Source organism: Macaca mulatta, chromosome 15, assembly GCF_049350105.2.
Source record: "Macaca mulatta isolate MMU2019108-1 chromosome 15, T2T-MMU8v2.0, whole genome shotgun sequence".
Lineage (NCBI taxonomy): Eukaryota > Metazoa > Chordata > Mammalia > Primates > Cercopithecidae > Macaca > Macaca mulatta.
Window position 1 is genome coordinate 5,707,817 of NC_133420.1, and position 17,314 is coordinate 5,725,130.

At 56.7% G+C, this 17,314-nt stretch overlaps 1 protein-coding gene across 2 annotated transcripts; it reads left to right on the forward strand.

Annotated features, from left to right (window-relative positions):
- The first annotated feature begins 11,337 nt into the window (after positions 1-11,337).
- LCN15 (lipocalin 15) lies at positions 11,338-16,292 on the forward strand. 2 transcript variants are annotated; one of them, XM_015116327.3, is made up of 7 exons: positions 11,338-11,555; positions 11,947-12,086; positions 12,173-12,243; positions 12,488-12,598; positions 13,308-13,409; positions 13,743-13,821; positions 16,143-16,292. In XM_015116327.3, the coding sequence occupies exons 1-6, from the start codon at positions 11,460-11,462 to the stop codon at positions 13,775-13,777; spliced, it is 555 nt and encodes a 184-aa protein (XP_014971813.1). In that variant the 5' UTR covers positions 11,338-11,459; the 3' UTR covers positions 13,778-13,821; positions 16,143-16,292.
- The last annotated feature ends 1,022 nt before the right edge of the window (positions 16,293-17,314 follow it).

Here is a 17,314-nt window from a genome sequence, read left to right on the forward strand (position 1 = left end):
ACGATCATTCTTAGCAGTGGCTGAGTGTGCTTGTTGCTCTCCATTCTTCCCAACCCTTGCATTGATTGGGTTGTGGGATTTTTGCCTGTCTGGCGGGCGACACGTGACACCTCATCCTGTTAGAGGAAACCCTATTCACGGTTCCATTACCCTTTCCTTCACATTTCCTTTTCTGTGAAGGGCTGGCTCAACTCCCCCACTTTTTTTTTTTTTTTTTTTGAGACGGAGTCTCGCTATGTCGCCCAGGGTGGAGTGCAGTGGCCGGATCTCAGCTCACTGCAAGCTCCGCCTCCCGGGTTCACACCATTCTCCTGCCTCAGCCTCCCGAGTAGCTGGGACTACAGGCGCCCGCCACCTCGCCCGGCTAGTTTTTTGTATTTTTTAGTAGAGACGGGGTTTCACCGTGTTAACCAGGATGGTCTCGATCTCCTGACCTCGTGATCCGCCCGTCTCGGCCTCCCAAAGTGCTGGGATTACAGGCTTGAGCCACCGCGCCCGGCCCACTTTTTTTTTTTTTTTTTTTGAGATGGAGTCTCACTCTGTCACCAAGACTGGAGTATAGTGGACAATCTCGGCTCACTGCAACCTCCGCCTCCGGGGTTCAAGCAATTCTTCTGCCTCAGCCTCCTGAGTAGCTAGGACTACGGGCACGCACCACCACATCTGGCTAATTTTTTGTATTTTTAGTAGAGACAGGGTTTCACCATGTTGGCCAGGCTGGTCTCAAACTCTTAACCTCGTGATCCATCCGCCTCGACCTCCCAAAGTGCTGGGATTACACGCACGAGTCACCATGCCCGGCTGGGGCTGGTTCAACTCTTTTGTCCAGTTTCCATTTAGTTGTCTGAATTTTTCTTTTTTTCTTTTATTATTATTATTATTTGAGACAGAGTCTCATTCTGTCACCCAGGCTGGAGTGCAGCGGCGTGATCTCCGCTCACTGCGGCCTCCGCCTTCCAGGTTCAAGTGATTCTCCTGTCTCAGCCTCCAGAGTAGCTGGGATTACAGGCGTGAGCCACCATGCCCAGCTAGTTTTTGTATTTTTAGTAGAGACAGGGTTTCACCATGTTGACCAGGCTGGTCTCGAATTTCTGACCTCAGGTGACCTGCCTGCCTCGGCTTCCCAAAGTGCTGGGATTACAGACGTGCGCCACAGCACCTGGCCTGCCTTTTTCTTTTTCAAGAGGACTCTTTATAGATTATGCCCATTCATTCTGATGACTATCTGTGTGGCAAAGATGGGTTTGAATCCACCAGGATGAACCTGCAGGATCCCCTCTCTGTGGTGGGAGAGGAGACAGAGAGGGGTAGAGGGGCATGGAGAATCCGAGCCAAGAGGAGGCTGAACCAGGGGGGGACTGCAGGCTGCTGTGAGAACTTCTCCTCTGAGCCGGGCGGGATTAGCAGGGGATTCTAACCAGGGGAGCCATGGGATCTCCCTTACGTATTTCTGCCATGGTTGGCTCATTTGAACTCACCTCTTGAAGAAGACTTGGCCTTGGCCACCCAGAGGCCCCTGGTGAGGGCTTAACTCCTGGCGTGGCCACTGACACATCCATGTTTGGTGCACACACGGCTGGGCAGTCCCGAGACCTGCTCTCCCCGGGCCTCTCATTGGTGCTGTTTCTTGAATGTGTCCCCTCCCAGGTCTGGCCTATTTGTGAGACTCATCACACCTCGGCATGAAGCAGGAGGTTTGGCAAATGACCTGTAAGGCATCTTTTGAAAGGTTCATGGTCACTGTTGTGGGGAGAAAGGGCCACTGAGCTTGGATGCTCTCTTTGCTGATGTGGTTTTTTTCAATTAAGTGAAAATAAAGAGTCATGCCTCTTTGCACATACCTGGTCTGATCACCAAGCAGCCAAGGAGGCCTCGGGGCATCTTGCAAGCTGGAACCACCAGCCCTGTGTGAACTACAGGCGCTTCTATATAAGCTGCTCCCAGGTGAGGGGAGCGGGTCAGGCGATCCCAAGCTCCGCCTGCTGCTTGGCATGAGTCAGCCGTGTGTGAGGAGGTGGTTGTGGAGGAATCCCACGGTCTGCCCAGACAGTCACCTGCAGGAGGGCTGGGATGATGCTGTTCTCACATTCATCATCCACAGTGCCTGGCACCTGCTCCAGGCCATGGCAGGTGTACAGGTGTCCAACTGATCTTAGATAATGAGGGCCCTGCTCAGCGGCCCTGGGGGTAGGAGGGAAATCAGCTTGAGAGCGTTCCTGGGTCATGCCTCACCTAACTTACATGACGTCTCCAGGAGAGAGGGCTACTGGTGGTGTCTGTGTATCAGTCAGGATGAGTAACAGCAGCCAATACAACAACAGCTCCCAGCGCTCGGAGAGATGCACACAAGGGTTCTTTCCTGCTCTTGTCACAGTCTCTTGACACTAAAGATATGTGTCAGTCCATCTGCGTTGCTATTAATAAAGGGATACCTGAGGCTGGATTAATTGTGGGAGGAGCAGCTCCCCTGAAAGGACTCTTAGGAGACAAGTACCTGTGACTGTGATGTGCCTCTTGCAAAGTCCTAAAGAGAAGTGGGTCAAATCAGCTTTCTTAGCAGACAGGGAGGGGCACCCACGGCAAACTCCCTTCGCCTGGGAGCAGGTATGGTCCATGAGTCCTATGTCGCCTGTTTCTTCCTCCATCTTGACCTGCAGACCCGATGTGATCTGACCTCTGCCTGCCTCTCCAACTCCATCTCCCCACCCCCGCTCCTGTTCTTTCTACCAATTAGGTTACAGTCTCGGTTAAGGACCCTGAATCACAGTGGCTTAACTAAGACAGGTTCATTCCTTTCACATGAAAGTCCAAGCCAGTCAGGTGATTCTTCTCTGCAGTTTTCAGGTTCTTAGCCTCCTTCCGTCTTGCTGCTCTGACTTCCTTAGGGTGTAGCTTCCCCTCCGCCCCGAGAGTCCACACTGTCTCCTGTCAGCCGACAGGGAGAGGAGAAGGGGACAAGAGGGCACAAACCTTCTTTCCTCTAAAGGCAGCTGCTGTGCACGGGCCTCACCTCCCCATTGGCCACAGCCTGGTCACACGGCCACTGATTGCTGCAAGGGATGCTGGGAAGTGTAGTCTTCATCCTGAATGCCAGTGCCCACATGGGTCACTCCTGAGGCCAAGGGGAGAGAGGACATGGGAGAGAGTTGCTGGTCTCCCCAGCCCTGGGGTCAGGGTTGCCTCCCTGGGTGATGGTTGTTCTTGTGTGTTGACTGGGTCTACACATCAGTTCCACTATATTGTGTGTCTGTTCTGGTGAGGTCTGGATGACTCCAGGCCTGAGCAGGAGAAACCAGCAACAGGATTTGTTTTGTTTTGCTGAATCTAGGATCACATTGTTGCAGGAAGTAGCTGGCAGCTGATGATGGCTGTTGCTGGGGGATCTGCTGGCCTGTAAACCAGGGTGTCCACGTAGCTGCTTGGGCTTCCTTTCAACATGGCTGCCTCTGAGCAGTTGTACTTCTTATGTGCCAGTGGACTTCGAAGACATAGGAAGTAGCAGTTTCCAGCAGTTTCCAGGCCACTCCCTGAACTGGCACAGCATCCCTTCCACTGCATTCAATTGGCCAAAGTATAACAGTGAAACAGAGAAGAACTAACATAACTCACTCTATTTGTGTTCAAGAGGCCTTTACCCATCCTGCAAGCAGGCTAGGATAATTTCGGAGCACTGGGACAATATGCAAAAACAGTAATCATGTAGTTTTAAAAACAATTAACAATATCTTATTAAATATGCATAGGAGCATTGCAACCTGACCAAGGACAAATAAGTTCCCAACCTCCTCAGACTCTTGCTGGTGCCCAGATGTCTGTGGCCTTTTTTTTTTTTTTTTTTTTTGACAAGGTCTATCACCCAGGCTGAAGTGCAGTGGTGCCATCTCGGCTCACTGCAACCTCCACCTCCTGGCCTCAATTCATCCTCCCACCTCAGTCTTCTGACTAGCTGGGACTACAGGTACCCACGACCATGCTAGGCTAATTTTTGTATTTTTTGTAGAGACAGGGTTTCACCATGTTGCCCAGGCTGGTCTCGAACTCATGAGTTCAAGTGGTCCACCTGCCGTGGCCTCCCATAGTGCTGGGATTACACGTTTGAGCCACCACACTCAGACGTAGGTCACTCCCCTCCCTTTTTTTTTTTTTTTTTTTTTTTGAGACAGTCTCACTCTATCGCCCAGGCTGGAGTGCAATGGCACCATCTCAGCTCACTGTAACCTCTGCCTCCTGGGTTCAAGCGATACTCCTACCTCAGCCTCCAGAGTAGCTGGGAATACAGGCATACGCCACTATGCCTGGCTAATTTTATATTTTTAGTAGAGACGGGGTTTCTCCATGTTGGTCAGGCTGGTCTCGAACTCCCGACCTCAGGTGATCCGCCCGCCTCGGCTTCCCAAAGCGGGAGTGCTGGGATTACAGGCGTGAGCCACCACGCCCAACCATAGATCACTTCTTGATTCCAACCACCTTCTCTTCCTCTGCCCTTAACATAAAAAGAGCCTGAAATTTGTACCCACTTGAGATGGCACATTAGGACTCCAGTCTACCATCTTCTTGGTTTGCTGGCTGTCTGAGTAAATTGCTTTCTTCCCACCAACTCCTGTCTCTTGAGTTTTGGCTTTCGAGCAGCTGAACCTGTGTTCGGTTACAAAAGCAGTCACAAGGTGTCCCTCACACCAAGATTTAAGGGGTGGAGAATTAAACTGTCACATTGAAGAAGAGAGCTCAGGACTGCCCCTTCCATCCGAGACAACAAACGGGCCAGTCCCTGAGCAGGCAGATGGGGAGGGGAGGTGGCAGAGCAGCCCGAGACCTACAGCAGAGGGCTGGTGGGGAGGACCCTGGGAGGGACCACACACTCAAGATCTGTGTTGAGAAAAATTTCCAGGAACATGGGAATGGGTCTGTCTTCCCTGAAATTAGTATTTAGAGAGAATCTGGACAAAAACCACATTCTCAGAGTTAGGCTTCGGTGTGGAAATCAACCCTTTGCCTGCTACACTGTTTTTTTTCTTTTTCTTTTTTTTTGGAGACGGAGTCTCGCTCTGTCACCCAGACTGGAGTGCAGTGACACTATCTTGGCTCACTGCAACCTCTGCCGCCCGCGTTCAAGTGATTCTCGTGCCTCAGCCTCCCGAGTAGTTGGGATTACAGGCGCCCACTACTATGCCCGGCTAATGCTTTTGTGTGTTTTTAGTAGAGATGGGGTTTCACCATGTTGGTCAGGCTGGTCTCAAACTCCTGATCCCAAAGTGCTGGGATTACAGGCATGAGCCACCACACCTGGTTAATTTTTTTTGTATCTTTTTAGTAGAGACAGGATTTCTCCATGTTGGTCAGGCTGGTCTCGAACTTCTGACCTCGGGTGATCTGCCCACCTTGGTCTCCCAAAGTGCTGGGATTACAGGCCTGAGCCACTGTGCCCTTCCTGTTACATTGTTTTCTAGATGGTAAGAGATGGGAATATGCAAATGGGCAGTGAGCAGACCCTATCAGGACAGAGCTCTCATTCCAGCAGCCAGCGGGAAGCCCACAGCAAGCCTGGAGCAATCGCCCCCGTGGCCAGGGCGTGGGTAGTAACTAGCAGCTGCCTTTCATTTTGACTCAGCTTCCGATGGGGCCCACCTGGAGACAGGCAAACACGCTCCCGGACAGTCCTGGCGGATGCCCTGCGCATGCCCATTCTGTCATTCTTGGGGTCCTGATCCAGACGCTAGGAGAGGGTTCTTGGACCTTGTGCAAGAAAGAAGTTGGGGCAAGTCTATAAAGTGAAAGCAAGTTTATTAAGAAAGTAAAGAAATAAGCTCGGTGCGGTGGCTCATGCCTGTAGTCTCAGCACTTTGGGAGGCCGAGGCAGGCAGATCACTTAAGGTCAGGAGTTCGAGACCAGCCTGGGCAACATGGTGAAACCCTGTCTCTACTAAAAAATCAAAAATTAGCAGGGTGGCAGGCGCCTGTAATCCCAGCTACTCAGGAGGCAGAAGCAGGAGAATCCCTTGAACCGAGGAGGCGGAGGTTACAGTGAGCCGAGATCAAACCACTGCACTCCAGCCTGGGCGACAGAGTGAGATTCAGTCTCCAAAAAAAATTAAAAAAATAAATAGCCAGGCGCGGTGGCTCACGCCTGTAATCCCAGCACTTTGGGAGGCCGAGGCGGGCGGATCACGAGGTCAGGAGGTTGAGACCATCCTGCTAACATGGTGAAACCCCGTCTCTACTAAAAAATACAAAAAATTACCCGGGCGTGGTGGCGGACGCCTGTGGTCCCAGCTACTCAGGAGGCTGAGGCAGGAGAATGGCCTGAACCCGGGAGGTGGAGCTTGCAGTGAGGCAAGATCGCGCCACTGCACTCCAGCCTGGGCAACACAGCGAGACCCCGTCTCAAAAAAAAAAAACAAAAAACACAAAATAAATAAATAAAGATAAAAAAATTTATAGACGATGATTCAGAATTCGTGACTTCCTAATGATTTTATTTTAAGGATTATCACCAGAATAAAACGTTGACGATCTCTTTTTCCAATCCTGGCTCAGCGCTGACACACTTTCAGAAGGGACCAGCTCCTTCCCGAAGAAACGAGGTACCCAGAGGCGGGCGGGGTGCGGGGAGCCCGGGCACAGAGAGCAGGGCAGACTGCCCCCTGGTGGAAGGATGGAGGGACGCCACCAGCATGCGGAGGGGAGCCAGGCCAATGAGGCCGCCTGAGAGATGAGGCTGCGCAGAGAAGGGGATGGGGTGCGGGGCCCTGGTGTTGTCCTGCAGGTCAGGCCCCCTCAGCAGGGCAAAGAGAGAGAGGAGGTTTTTCCTCCTCCTCTGAGGGCAGAGGTGTTGGGTTAGGAAGTGCTCTTAGGGGCAGGGTGCAGGGACAGGGTGCAGTGGCAGGGGCCTGGGGCGTGGGGACCAGGCCTGGCCTGGGGGAGAGAGATGGACGGCAGCCCTGGCTAACCGAAGCCATTGGGAATTTATTGGAAGAATATCTGAGCTCAGAGGATTAGCGGAGGCTGGAGAAACAAGTAGGTGGGGACTGGAGCGGCTCTCAGGGCAGGAGCCAGGAGACCAGCAAGAGCTCAAGGTGGGGGCCGGGCGCGGTGGCTCAGGCCTGTAATCCCAGCACTTTGGGAGGCCGAGACGGGCGGATCATGAGGTCAGGAGATCGAGACCAGCCTGGCGAACACGGTGAAACCCCGTCTCTACTAAAAATACAAAAAATTAGCCAGGCGAGGTGGCGGCACCTTTAGTCCCAGCTACTCGGGAGGCTGAGGCAGGAGAATGGCGTAGACCCGGGAGGCGGAGCTTGCAGTGAGCTGAGATCCGGTCACTGCACTCCAGCCTGGGCAACAGAGCGAGACTCCGTCTCAAAAAAAAAAAAAAAAAAAAAGAACTCAAGGGGAAGAGGTCTGAACCTTGGGTGGCGGGGGGCAGTGCGTGGGGGCTGGGGTGGGAGAGGACTGAGCTCTGTGAAGGACCCCAGTTCACTATGTCAAAAAGGAAAACAAGGCAGGGAGCGGTGGTTCACGCCTGTAATCCCAGCACTTTGGGAGGTCAAGGCGGGCAGATCACCTGAAGTCAGGAGTTTGAGACCAGCCTGACCAACATGGGGAAATCCTGTCTTTACTAAAAATGCAAAAAAAGGCCGGGCGCGGTGGCTCACGCCTGTAATCCCAGCACTTTGGGAGGCCGAGACGGGCGGATCACGAGGTCAGGAGATCGAGACCATCCTGGCTAACACGGTGAAACCCCGTCTCCACTAAAAAATACAAAAAACTAGCCGGGCAAGGTGGCAGGCGCCTGTAGTCCCAGCTACTCCGGAGGCTGAGGCAGGAGAATGGCATAAACCTGGGAGGCGGAGCTTGCAGCGAGCTGAGATCCGGCCACTGCACCCCAGCCCGGTCGACAGAGCAAGACTCTGTCTCAAAAAATAAATAAATAAATAAAATAAATAAGAATAAAAATAAAAATGCAAAAAAAAAAAAAAAAAAAAACTTAGATGGGCATGGGGGCTACTGTTATCTCAGATACTCCTGAGGCTTAGGCAGGAGAATCACTTGAACCCGGGAGGCAGAGGTTGCAGTGAGCTGAGACTGCACCACTATACTCCAGCCTGAGTGACAGAGCGAGACCCTGTTTCAAAAAAACAAAACAAAACAAATAAATAGGGGCACACAGTTGTGTGAGTTTAGACAAATGCAAATGGTCATGGAACCACTGCAGGCACAACGGAGCAGCTCCGGTGCCCAAAAAGCTTCCTCGAGGTCCCTTGTGGCCAATCACTGCCCGCACCTCAGCCCCGGGAGCCACTGGGAAGCCCCTTGCCCTGTGGGCTCGCCTGTCCTAGAACATCTTATAAAAGGAGTCGTAGATTGCAGCCTTTTCTGCCTGGCTTCTGTCCCTCTGCAGGGTGCACCTGGGATTCAGCCACCTTCGTTCCTTTTACCCCCGAGTGTCCGTCACGTGCTGCCCTGCTGCCTGGAAGGGCATGCCCCCACGGAAGGGCGTTTCCTTGTTCCGAGTTCTCAGTGACGGTGAATGAAGTCCCTATAAACAGACATGTTCAAGTTCGCTGTAAACACAGTTTTCATTTCTCCCGGGTAGAGAACTCCATAAGTAGGTAGGGTCATGAAATGTTTCGCTGTGTGAGACTCTGCCAGGAAGTTTTCCAGTGTGGTCCTGTCTTGCTCGTCCCACAGAGGATGAGAGTTCCACTGACTCCTGGCCCTCACAGGCTCTAGGGATTGCGCGTGTTTCTGTGGAACGCCTTCCACGGTCTCCGGGTGTACACAGCGGTTTCCAAAAGTTTCCAGGTTGCGTCTTCCCACCGACTGATGCTCAGTGTGTTCTCATCTCCCGTCCAGATGTTTTCTTTGGTGAAGTATCTTTTCAGATCTCTTGCCTGTCTTTTTATTTATTTTTTGAGACGGAGTTTTGCTCTTTCGCCCAGGTTGGAGTGCAATGGTGCCATCTCGGCTCACTGCAACCTCCCTGCACCCACCTCGCTTCAGGTTCAAGCAAGTCTCCTGCCTCAGCCTCCCGAGTAGCTGGGAGTACAGGCACCCGCCACCACGGCCAGCTAATTCTTGTATTTTTAGAGGAGACAGGGTTTCACCATGTTGGCCAGGCTGGTCTCGAACTCCTGACCTCAGGTGATCCACCTGCCTCGGCCTCCCAAATTGTGAGGATTACAGGCATGAGCCACCGCTCCCGGCCTCCCTTTTTTTTTTTTTCTTTTGAGGCAGAGTCTTCACTCTGTTGCCCAGGCTGGAGTGCAGTGGCGCGATCTCGGCTCACTGCAAGCTCCGCCTCCCGGGTTTACGCCGTTCTCCTGCCTCAGCCTCCCGAGTAGCTGGGACTACAGGCACCTGCCACCGTGCCCGGCTAATTTTTTTGTATTTTAGTAGAGACGGGGTTTCACCGTGTTAGCCAGGATGGTCTCGATCTCCTGACCTCATGATCCGCCCGCCTCGGCCTCCCAAAGTGCAGGGATTACAGGCATGAGCCACCGCTCCCGGCCTCTTTTATTTTTAATGGAGTGGCTTGTTTTCTTTTTACTGGGTCTTGGGAGTTCCTCATGGATGCTGGATTTCAGTCTCATATCAGGTGCATTTTGTAAATGTTTTCCTGCTGCATTCTAACTACTGATGCAGGTGAACTTGGCAGGGGCATGGCTGGGAACTGGAACCCCCTGAAGCCCAGCGGAGGCCGCAAGCAGAAGCCCTAGGCTCCTTCCCTTCCCCGATGCTGGGGGCCGAGGGTCTTTCTCTGACCCTGTCCCCCCTTATGTCACCAGTGGAGGGTGTCCAGGTTCTTGGCATTTTGAACAAAGAATTGGACAAAACACACAAAGCAAGGAAAGAATGAAGCAACAAAAGCAGAGATTTATTGAAAATGAAAGCACTCTCTATAGGATGGGAGCAGGAGGAGCAAGCAGCTCAAGGGCCCCAGTTACAGAATGTTCTGGGTTTCAATATCCTCTACAGGTTTACCGTTGGTTACTTGGTGTATGCCCTGTGTAAATGAAGAGGATGAAGTCAAAGTAAATTTCTTGGCTGAACACGGTGTCTCATACCTATAATCCCAGCACTTTGGGAGGGTGAGGCGGGTGGATCACCTGAGATCGGGAGTTCAGGACCAGCCTGGCTAACATGGAGAAACCCCGTCTCTACTAAAAATACAAAATTAGCTAGGTGTGGTGGTGGGTGCCTGTGATCCCAGATAGTCAGGAGGCTGAGGCAGGCAAATCGCTTAAACCTGGGAGGCAGAGGCTGCAGAGAGCCAAGATCGCGCCACTGCACTCCAGCCTGGGCAACAATAATGAAACTCTGTCTCGAAAACAAAACAAAACAAAACAAAAAAAACCAAAGTCATGTACTTGGTATGAGTCCTATCTAAACCCTATGTAAACCCTATGCGAATGGAGAGGATGGAGTGAAGGTACAAAGCCATTCACGTTTCCATCATCATTGGTGTTTCCATTTGATTTGGCTCCAGGATATCCTTAGGCTCCCTGCTGTCTCCAGGTCCTCTTCTCCTGCCTCACTCTCACTCACTCCAGAGGACTGGCAGTGCTGGCCTCCCTGGCAGGACCCCCAACCCTGACCAGAGGTTTCTGGGTGGTATGCTCTGAGGCCACCTGCTGCTCCTTGCCCAGTGTCCCTGGGTGCTCTGTGGGAACACAGAGAGGTCACTTGGGAGGTTCCGGCCTCTGCCAGCCCGCGGCGCCTTCCTGGCGTCATTGCCCCCCGCATGCTTACACAACCAGTGATAAGGTAGTATCCAATGCCATAATCCTCCCCAGGGCCGGCCCAGCCCCATCTGGTCCCGTCTGGTCCCTGGCCTGCTTGCTGGAAGCCCAGCTGGGGGCTGCATCGGGGGTGGTGGGGGTCTGGGGTGAGGGGTGGCCAGGCCTCTCTCACAGTGTGGGGGCACAAGCTCTGCCCTGGACACTCTGCCAGTGTGACCCTACCCACATGTTGGTGGTGAGAGAAGGGGGCTTTCTGGGTGGCCAGACCCCAGGAGAGGGGCCTAGCCAGAGCAACCCCAGCCCAGCTGCCTGCAGCTGCACCCCAAGGGCCCTGGCTCAGCCCAGCCAGGCAGGGTGTGGACAGAGGGGCTTGGGCATGAGTCCAGGCAAGCCAGGACAAGTCTCTGCTGTGGCTTGGCAGTGACTCCGTGATTGGTGACATGTCTGGCAGGCCTAGGGGACAAATCCTCAGCCCTGGTGCGTCAGGCCAGAGCCTGGCTGTCTGGAGCCCTCTAGGAAATGTCCCCCGGGGCTGGGGGACACCCGAGTGATTGTACCAAACAATGGACAAGAGGAAGTCTGGAGTCTCAGAGCCGAAGTGCCTTCCGCTTCCATCTGCTCCGCCCAGGAGCAGGTGCACCCAGGGGGTGGCCTGGGCTATAAAGCTGGCCCCCTGGGGCTTGGGGACTCAGCACCAGGGGCTGGAGGGCAGGTGAGGCAATGACGTTGTTCCTGCTCGGCGCAATCCTGGCCCTGCTCTGGGTGCCCACGGCACAGGCTGAGGTTCTGCTGCAGCCTGACTTCAATGCTGAAAAGGTACCAGGGGCCTCTGCTGTCCTGCGGTGGGTGGGAGCTGAGCCCCCGCCAGAGACAACGTGATAATTGTGACAACTGCCTTTCCTGGGGCGCTTGCTCTGTGCCCGGCCAGGCACGTGCTGTAGACCCGCTCTGCACTTAATCCTACACCAACCCGTGAATGGATCATTACTGCACCCACTTCACAGCTGGGGAACTGAGGCTCACAGCTGCACTGTGACCTGCCCGAGATGAATTCCCATCCACCTGGGCTCAGCTCACACCCGAGAGATGGCCACTCCCAGGCCCCTTGCCGTGTGACTTCTGGGTTGTCCCCTGGGACCCTGGGTCCCTGGGCAAGGAGGGCCCTGCTGCTGGCTGTCCTGGCCTGCGGTGACTAAGTCCCCGGCAGTTCTCAGGCCTCTGGTACGTGGTCTCCATGGCATCTGACTGCAAGGTCTTCCTGGGCAAGAAGGACCACCTGTCTATGTCCACCAGGGCCATCAGGCCCACAGAGGAGGGCGGCCTCCACGTCCACATGGAGTTCCCGGGGTGAGTTACTTGGGCTGGGCTGCCTGGGCTGGGCTGGGGGGCCGAGGTAGCTGGGTGCCATGAGTGAGCCAGCTGTGCACCCCCAGGGCGGACGGCTGTAACCAGGTGGATGCCGAGTACCTGAAGGTGGGCTCCAAGGGACACTTCAGAGTCCCAGGTAGGTCCTGCCTCATCTGCCTTCAGGGGTGCTGGACGCCCCTTCTCTGGGGGTGACGTGGGGCTGACTTTCCACCAGGGCTCCAGCTGTCCATCCCAGTCACCAACCCCTGCCCGCCCCTCCCCGCTCCTCCTCTGTCCTGGGGGAACACTCTCACAGCCTAGCAGCAGGGGCAGGCATGGGTAGGGTCGGTGCCCGGGCCCATCCACTTCTCCAGCCTGATCGGCCGCCTGCCTCTCCGCAGCCTTGGGCTACCTGGACGTGCGCATCGTGGACACAGACTACAGCTCCTTCGCAGTCCTTTACATCTACAAGGAGCTGGAGGGGGCCCTCAGCACCATGGTGCAGCTCTACAGTGAGTGCCTGTCCACCTCCCCCCACTGGCCCCTCCCCGACTCCTCACAGGCCCCGCCCCCATCCGTTCTGCCCCACCCCCTGCCGCCTGCCGGCCCCACCCTCACCTCCTCCGGGGGTCCCCCCCTTTTAGGCCCCGCCTCCTCACCCCCGGGCCCTCCCCTTCTGGTGCTGCCCCATGCCCTCTCCTGTTGTGACCTCACACACTCCTGGCCTTGCCAGGACCAGGTGGGGTGGGAGCTGGACGCGTGCAGTGCTTTGGATGTGGAGGAGGTTGGCTGCGGGGCGTCCCGCGGTGCGTGCTCCTCTCTGGCCTCCTGAGAGCGGTGCCCAGCCCTTCCCTGCCTGGCCTCGCTGCCTGAGTTCCGGGGCTGGGGCTGAGGTTCTTTAACTCCTGCAGACTCCCAGGGTAGAGCGGACGGGGTTAGGCTGGAGGTGGAGGCCTCCGGGCTGCAGGGAAAGATGCTCAAGGGGGAGTGGGGCCCATGAGGACAGCCAGACCACCCCGACCTCCCGGACACCTTGGTGTGGACTGGGGAAGGAGGCCCCAGGTTTCCTTCCGCCCGGCAGGGGCTTTATGCAGCGCACAACCTGCCCAACCCAGGGTGGCGGCCTTGCTGTCAGCCCTCAGGGAAGTGGAGTAAGGCCAGGAGATGCCCTGCTGCACTCCTGTGAGCTGCTGGGTTCACAGTGACCTCTGCTCCCCCCAGGCCGGACCCAGGACGTGAGTCCCCAGGCTCTGAAGGCCTTCCAGGACTTCTACCCGACCCTGGGGCTCTCCGATGACATGATGGTCATGTTGCCCAAGTCAGGTGCCCTGGCAAGCCCTGCCCCTCCCATGCCACCCCGTCTGGCCCTCCCCTCCCATGAGCCCACCTTTCCTTCCCCTCACAACACAGGCAGTGTGCGGGCAGCAGGGGCTCTTCTCTTCTAGGGGTGGGCTGGCAGCCCCTGCAGCCCCTCCCCCACCTCCCCCAGCACGACTACGGGAGAGGTTTTGGGCAGCCCTGGGAGGGAGGCTCTGGGCCCCACTCTCTGGGGGTGGTGGAGCTGTCCAGTGGCGCTTGGCACCCAGGGGTTGGGGGCTGCAGGAAGCGAGGGCAGTCCTGGCCATCAGCATCTCACGGATGTCTTCCTCCCCACAGACGCCTGCAGCCCTGAGAGCAAGGAGGCACCCTGACACCTCTGGAGCCCCGCCCGGCCCTTCCCAGCTGGGTTCTCCAGGTGCTGCAGGGGCTGCCCTGGTTGCCTCTCCCCTCCCTGTCGCAGCTTGACATCTGCTTGTGTCTGCCCCGTGCCCGCCCCGCTGTTTTGCCTGGCGACCCCATGCTTCAGGCCTCCGCTTAGACATCACCTGTCCCAGGAAGCCTCCCTTGACTTCCTAAGGTACCCATCACAGAGTACCACACATGGGGCGACGTGAAACAGCAGAAGTTTGGCTGGGTGCGGTGGCTAACACCTGTCATCCCAGCACTTTGGGAGGCCGAGGCAGGCGGATCACCTGAGGTTGGGAGTTCGAGACCAGCCTGACCAACATGAAGAAACCCTGTCTCTACTAAAAATACAGAACTTAGCTGGGCGCGGTGGTGCACACCTGTAATCCCAGCTACTCGTGAAGCTGAGGCAAGAGAATCGCTTGAACCTGGGAGGCGGAGGTTGCGGTGAGCCAAGATCGCGCCATTGCAGTCCAGCCTGGGTGACAAGAGAGAAACTCCGTCTCAAAAAAACAAAACAAAACAAACAAACAAAAAAACAGCAGAAGTTTCTCTCTCCCAGTTCTGGAGGCCAGAAGTCCAAAATCAAGGTGTCCACAGGGCTGGTTCCTCTGGAAGCTCTGAGGGAGACTCCCTCACTCACCGCCCCCCAGCTCCCACGGCTGGGCGCTGTCCTGGCCGTTTGTTGGCCTGTGGAAGCATCAGCCCTGTCTCTGCCTCCGTCCTCCCACGGCCACCTTCCTCCTGTGCGTCAGTGTCCAAACTTCCCTCCTAGTATCTGTGTTGCTGAAGCGAGTGCCCCACAGCCCTCTTCTTTTTTTTTTTTTTTTTTTTTTTTTTTGAGACAGAGTCTCGCTCTGCCGCCCAGGCTGGAGTGCAGTGGCGTGATCTTGGCTCACTGCAAGCTCCGCCTCCCGGGTTCACGCCATTCTCCTGCCTCAGCCTCCCGAGTAGCTGGGACTACAGGTGCCCGCCACCTCGCCCGGCTAGTTTTTTTGTATTTTTTAGTAGAGACGGGGTTTCACTGTGTCAGCCAGGATGGTCTCGATCTCCTGACCTCGTGATCCGCCCGTCTCGGCCTCCCAAAGTGCTGGGATTACAGGCTTGAGCCACCGCGCCCGGCCGGCCCTCTTCTTATGAGGATACCTGTCCTCGGATTTAGGGCCCGCTGTAAATGCAGGATGATCTCATCTCCAGATTCTAAACTAATGGTATCTGCAAAGACCATTTCCAAATACGACCACGTTCGGAGGTTCCAGGTGGGCCTGAAGTTTTGGGGACACAATTCAATCCACGGCTCTGTGTCCCCGCTGCGTCCACACAGCCCCTGGCTCCCTCCCCCGGGCAGGGTCCTGCTTTGGAATTGTGGGGGCCTTGTCTTCTCCCCCAGGGCCCAGGAGGGCAGACCACAGTCTTCACACGCAGTGCCCATCACAGGAGCCACATGCGGGTGGGGTCTTGGGGAGATCTCCCCCTCAGCCAGACGCTGGAAGACCGCTGGGTCCCTCGCCCAGGTTCACCACCAAGAATTTGGGCGCAACCACACATCACGTGTCTGACGTGATAGTCACCGGCGTCTGGAGGGACACTGGCCCTTCCTGGCATGGCGGGAGGAGGTGGGGGGCTCTGAGGCGGGGCTGTTTCTCCTTCGTTTCCACTGTGCTGCCGCTGCACTTCCTGCGTCTCTGCTCCTCTCCATGAGCTTCGCCTCCACTCCCAGGGTCCTCTTCCTGGAGACTCGCCGTCCTGCCTGGGGACACTGGGGCTGTCCAGCTTAGCACAAGTCTGCACCAAAGTCTCCCTGCACACACCCGCTGGGTTGGGAAACATGGGGGTCAACACCAAACCGCCCTCCTCCAGAAGGTTCTGTGAGCAGAACATGTGGCCCCATCCCCCCATGATCTTGAAGAGTGCCCCCCCCGGGGTAGAGTGCCCCCCCCGGGCCACCACGGGTGACCATGGAGGCTGTGGGTTCTGTGGTGGCTTCATGGACATTCCGGGGCTTTCTCGCCACGCTGGCCCCTTCACCAAGGACCAGGCAGAGGCCGTGGCTCGCTGCCACTCAGCCAGGGGCTGGGCATGGAGCTGGGTCCCCCATCCCCGGGGAAGGTGGGGAAGTGTTGGAGCCAGGGTCGGCCTCTCATCTGGGGCCTGTGGGGCAGCAGTGGTAGCTGGTGTGTGTTTCCAGGTTTGCAGGAGTTTTGGAAGCAGAGTGAGCTCTCCCTGGCCTGTTGGTGGTGGCTTTGGAAGAGTGATGCCCGGCTTGTGGGGAGCAGGAAGGGCGTTTGTCACGCAAGTGGGTGATGGAGTCGCTGTGCGTTTTCCATGCAGGTGGATCCAAGGCAGCAGGCGCCTTCGCCCCTGGAGTCGAGACCCACAGCCCTCGGGAACCACCTGGAGTCTCTCCATCCTCCGACCCCCGCCTGTGGGACGGCTTGTGAGACGCCTCTTTCTATTCAATAAACAGATGCTGCAGCCTCACAGCCCTCACCTCTTTGGAAATGCCCTGGGGGAGGGCACAGCGGGCCTCTGCCTGACCCCAGCACTGCTGGGGAGACTGAGGCAGGGAGGCAAGTGTGAGAGGGCCCTGGCCGAGGGAGCAGGAGGCAGGGGTGAGAGGGCAGGAGGAAGGGGTGAGAGGCCCTGGGGAGGGGCAGGGGACAGGGGCGAGGGGCCCTGGGTGAGGGGGCAGGGGGCAGGGGTGAGGGGTCCTGGGGAGGGGCAGAAGGCAGGGGTGAGGGGCCCTAGGGAGGGGTAGTGGGCAGGGGTGAGGGATCCTGGGTGAGGGGGCAAGGGGCAGGAGTGAGAGGCCCTGGGTGAGGAGCAGGAGGAAGGGGTGAGGGGCCCTGGGTGAGGGGGCAGGGGCAGGAGTGAGGGGCCCTGGGTAAGGGGCAGGACAAAGGGGTGAGGGGCCCTGGGTGAGGGGCAGGAGGAAGGGGTGAAGGGCCCTGGGTGAGGGGGCACGGGGCAGGGGTGAAGGGGCAGGGGGCAGGGGTGAGGGGCCCTGGGGAGAGGCAGGAGGCAGGGGTGAGGGGCCCTGTGTGAGGGGGCAGGGGTGAGGGGCCCTGGGTGAAGAGGCAGGGGACAGGGGTGAGGACCCTGGGGAGGGGCAGGAGGCAGCAGCCACTCTTGGCCTGTGGGGGGCTGAACCCACAGGAAGAATGGAGCATCCTGGCCCAGTCTCTATGGGTCTGCAGTGCTGTGGGGACCTGGGCACCCTGTGAAGAAGGTCCAGCTGCTGGGGCTCTGCTGGGCACACAGGCTCTGGGTGCAGGAGATGGGAGAGCTGCAGGAGGCTGGGGAGTTAGGCCCATTTGGGTTTTGCGCCGCCCCCCGCACTGATGTGATTGTGGGCACCTGGTTTATACCCCTGGAAATGGGTCACAGTTGTGGCCAGGGGATTGCCAGCCAGCCTGGGCGCTCCACAGCCAACCTCATAGATATAGGTAGCTACCCTGTGTGCTCCTTGTTTCAAAGATCAAGAAACAGGCCCAGCACGGTGG

Coding starts and splice junctions, on each gene's coding strand:
- LCN15 (XM_015116327.3), top strand. CDS start 11,460: ATGACGTTGTTCCTGCTCGGCGCAATCCTGGCCCTGCTCTGGGTGCCC. Junction 11,556..11,946: donor CTGACTTCAATGCTGAAAAG/GTACCAGGGGCC, acceptor AGTCCCCGGCAG/TTCTCAGGCCTCTGGTACGT. Junction 13,410..13,742: donor GGTCATGTTGCCCAAGTCAG/GTGCCCTGGCAA, acceptor TCCTCCCCACAG/ACGCCTGCAGCCCTGAGAGC.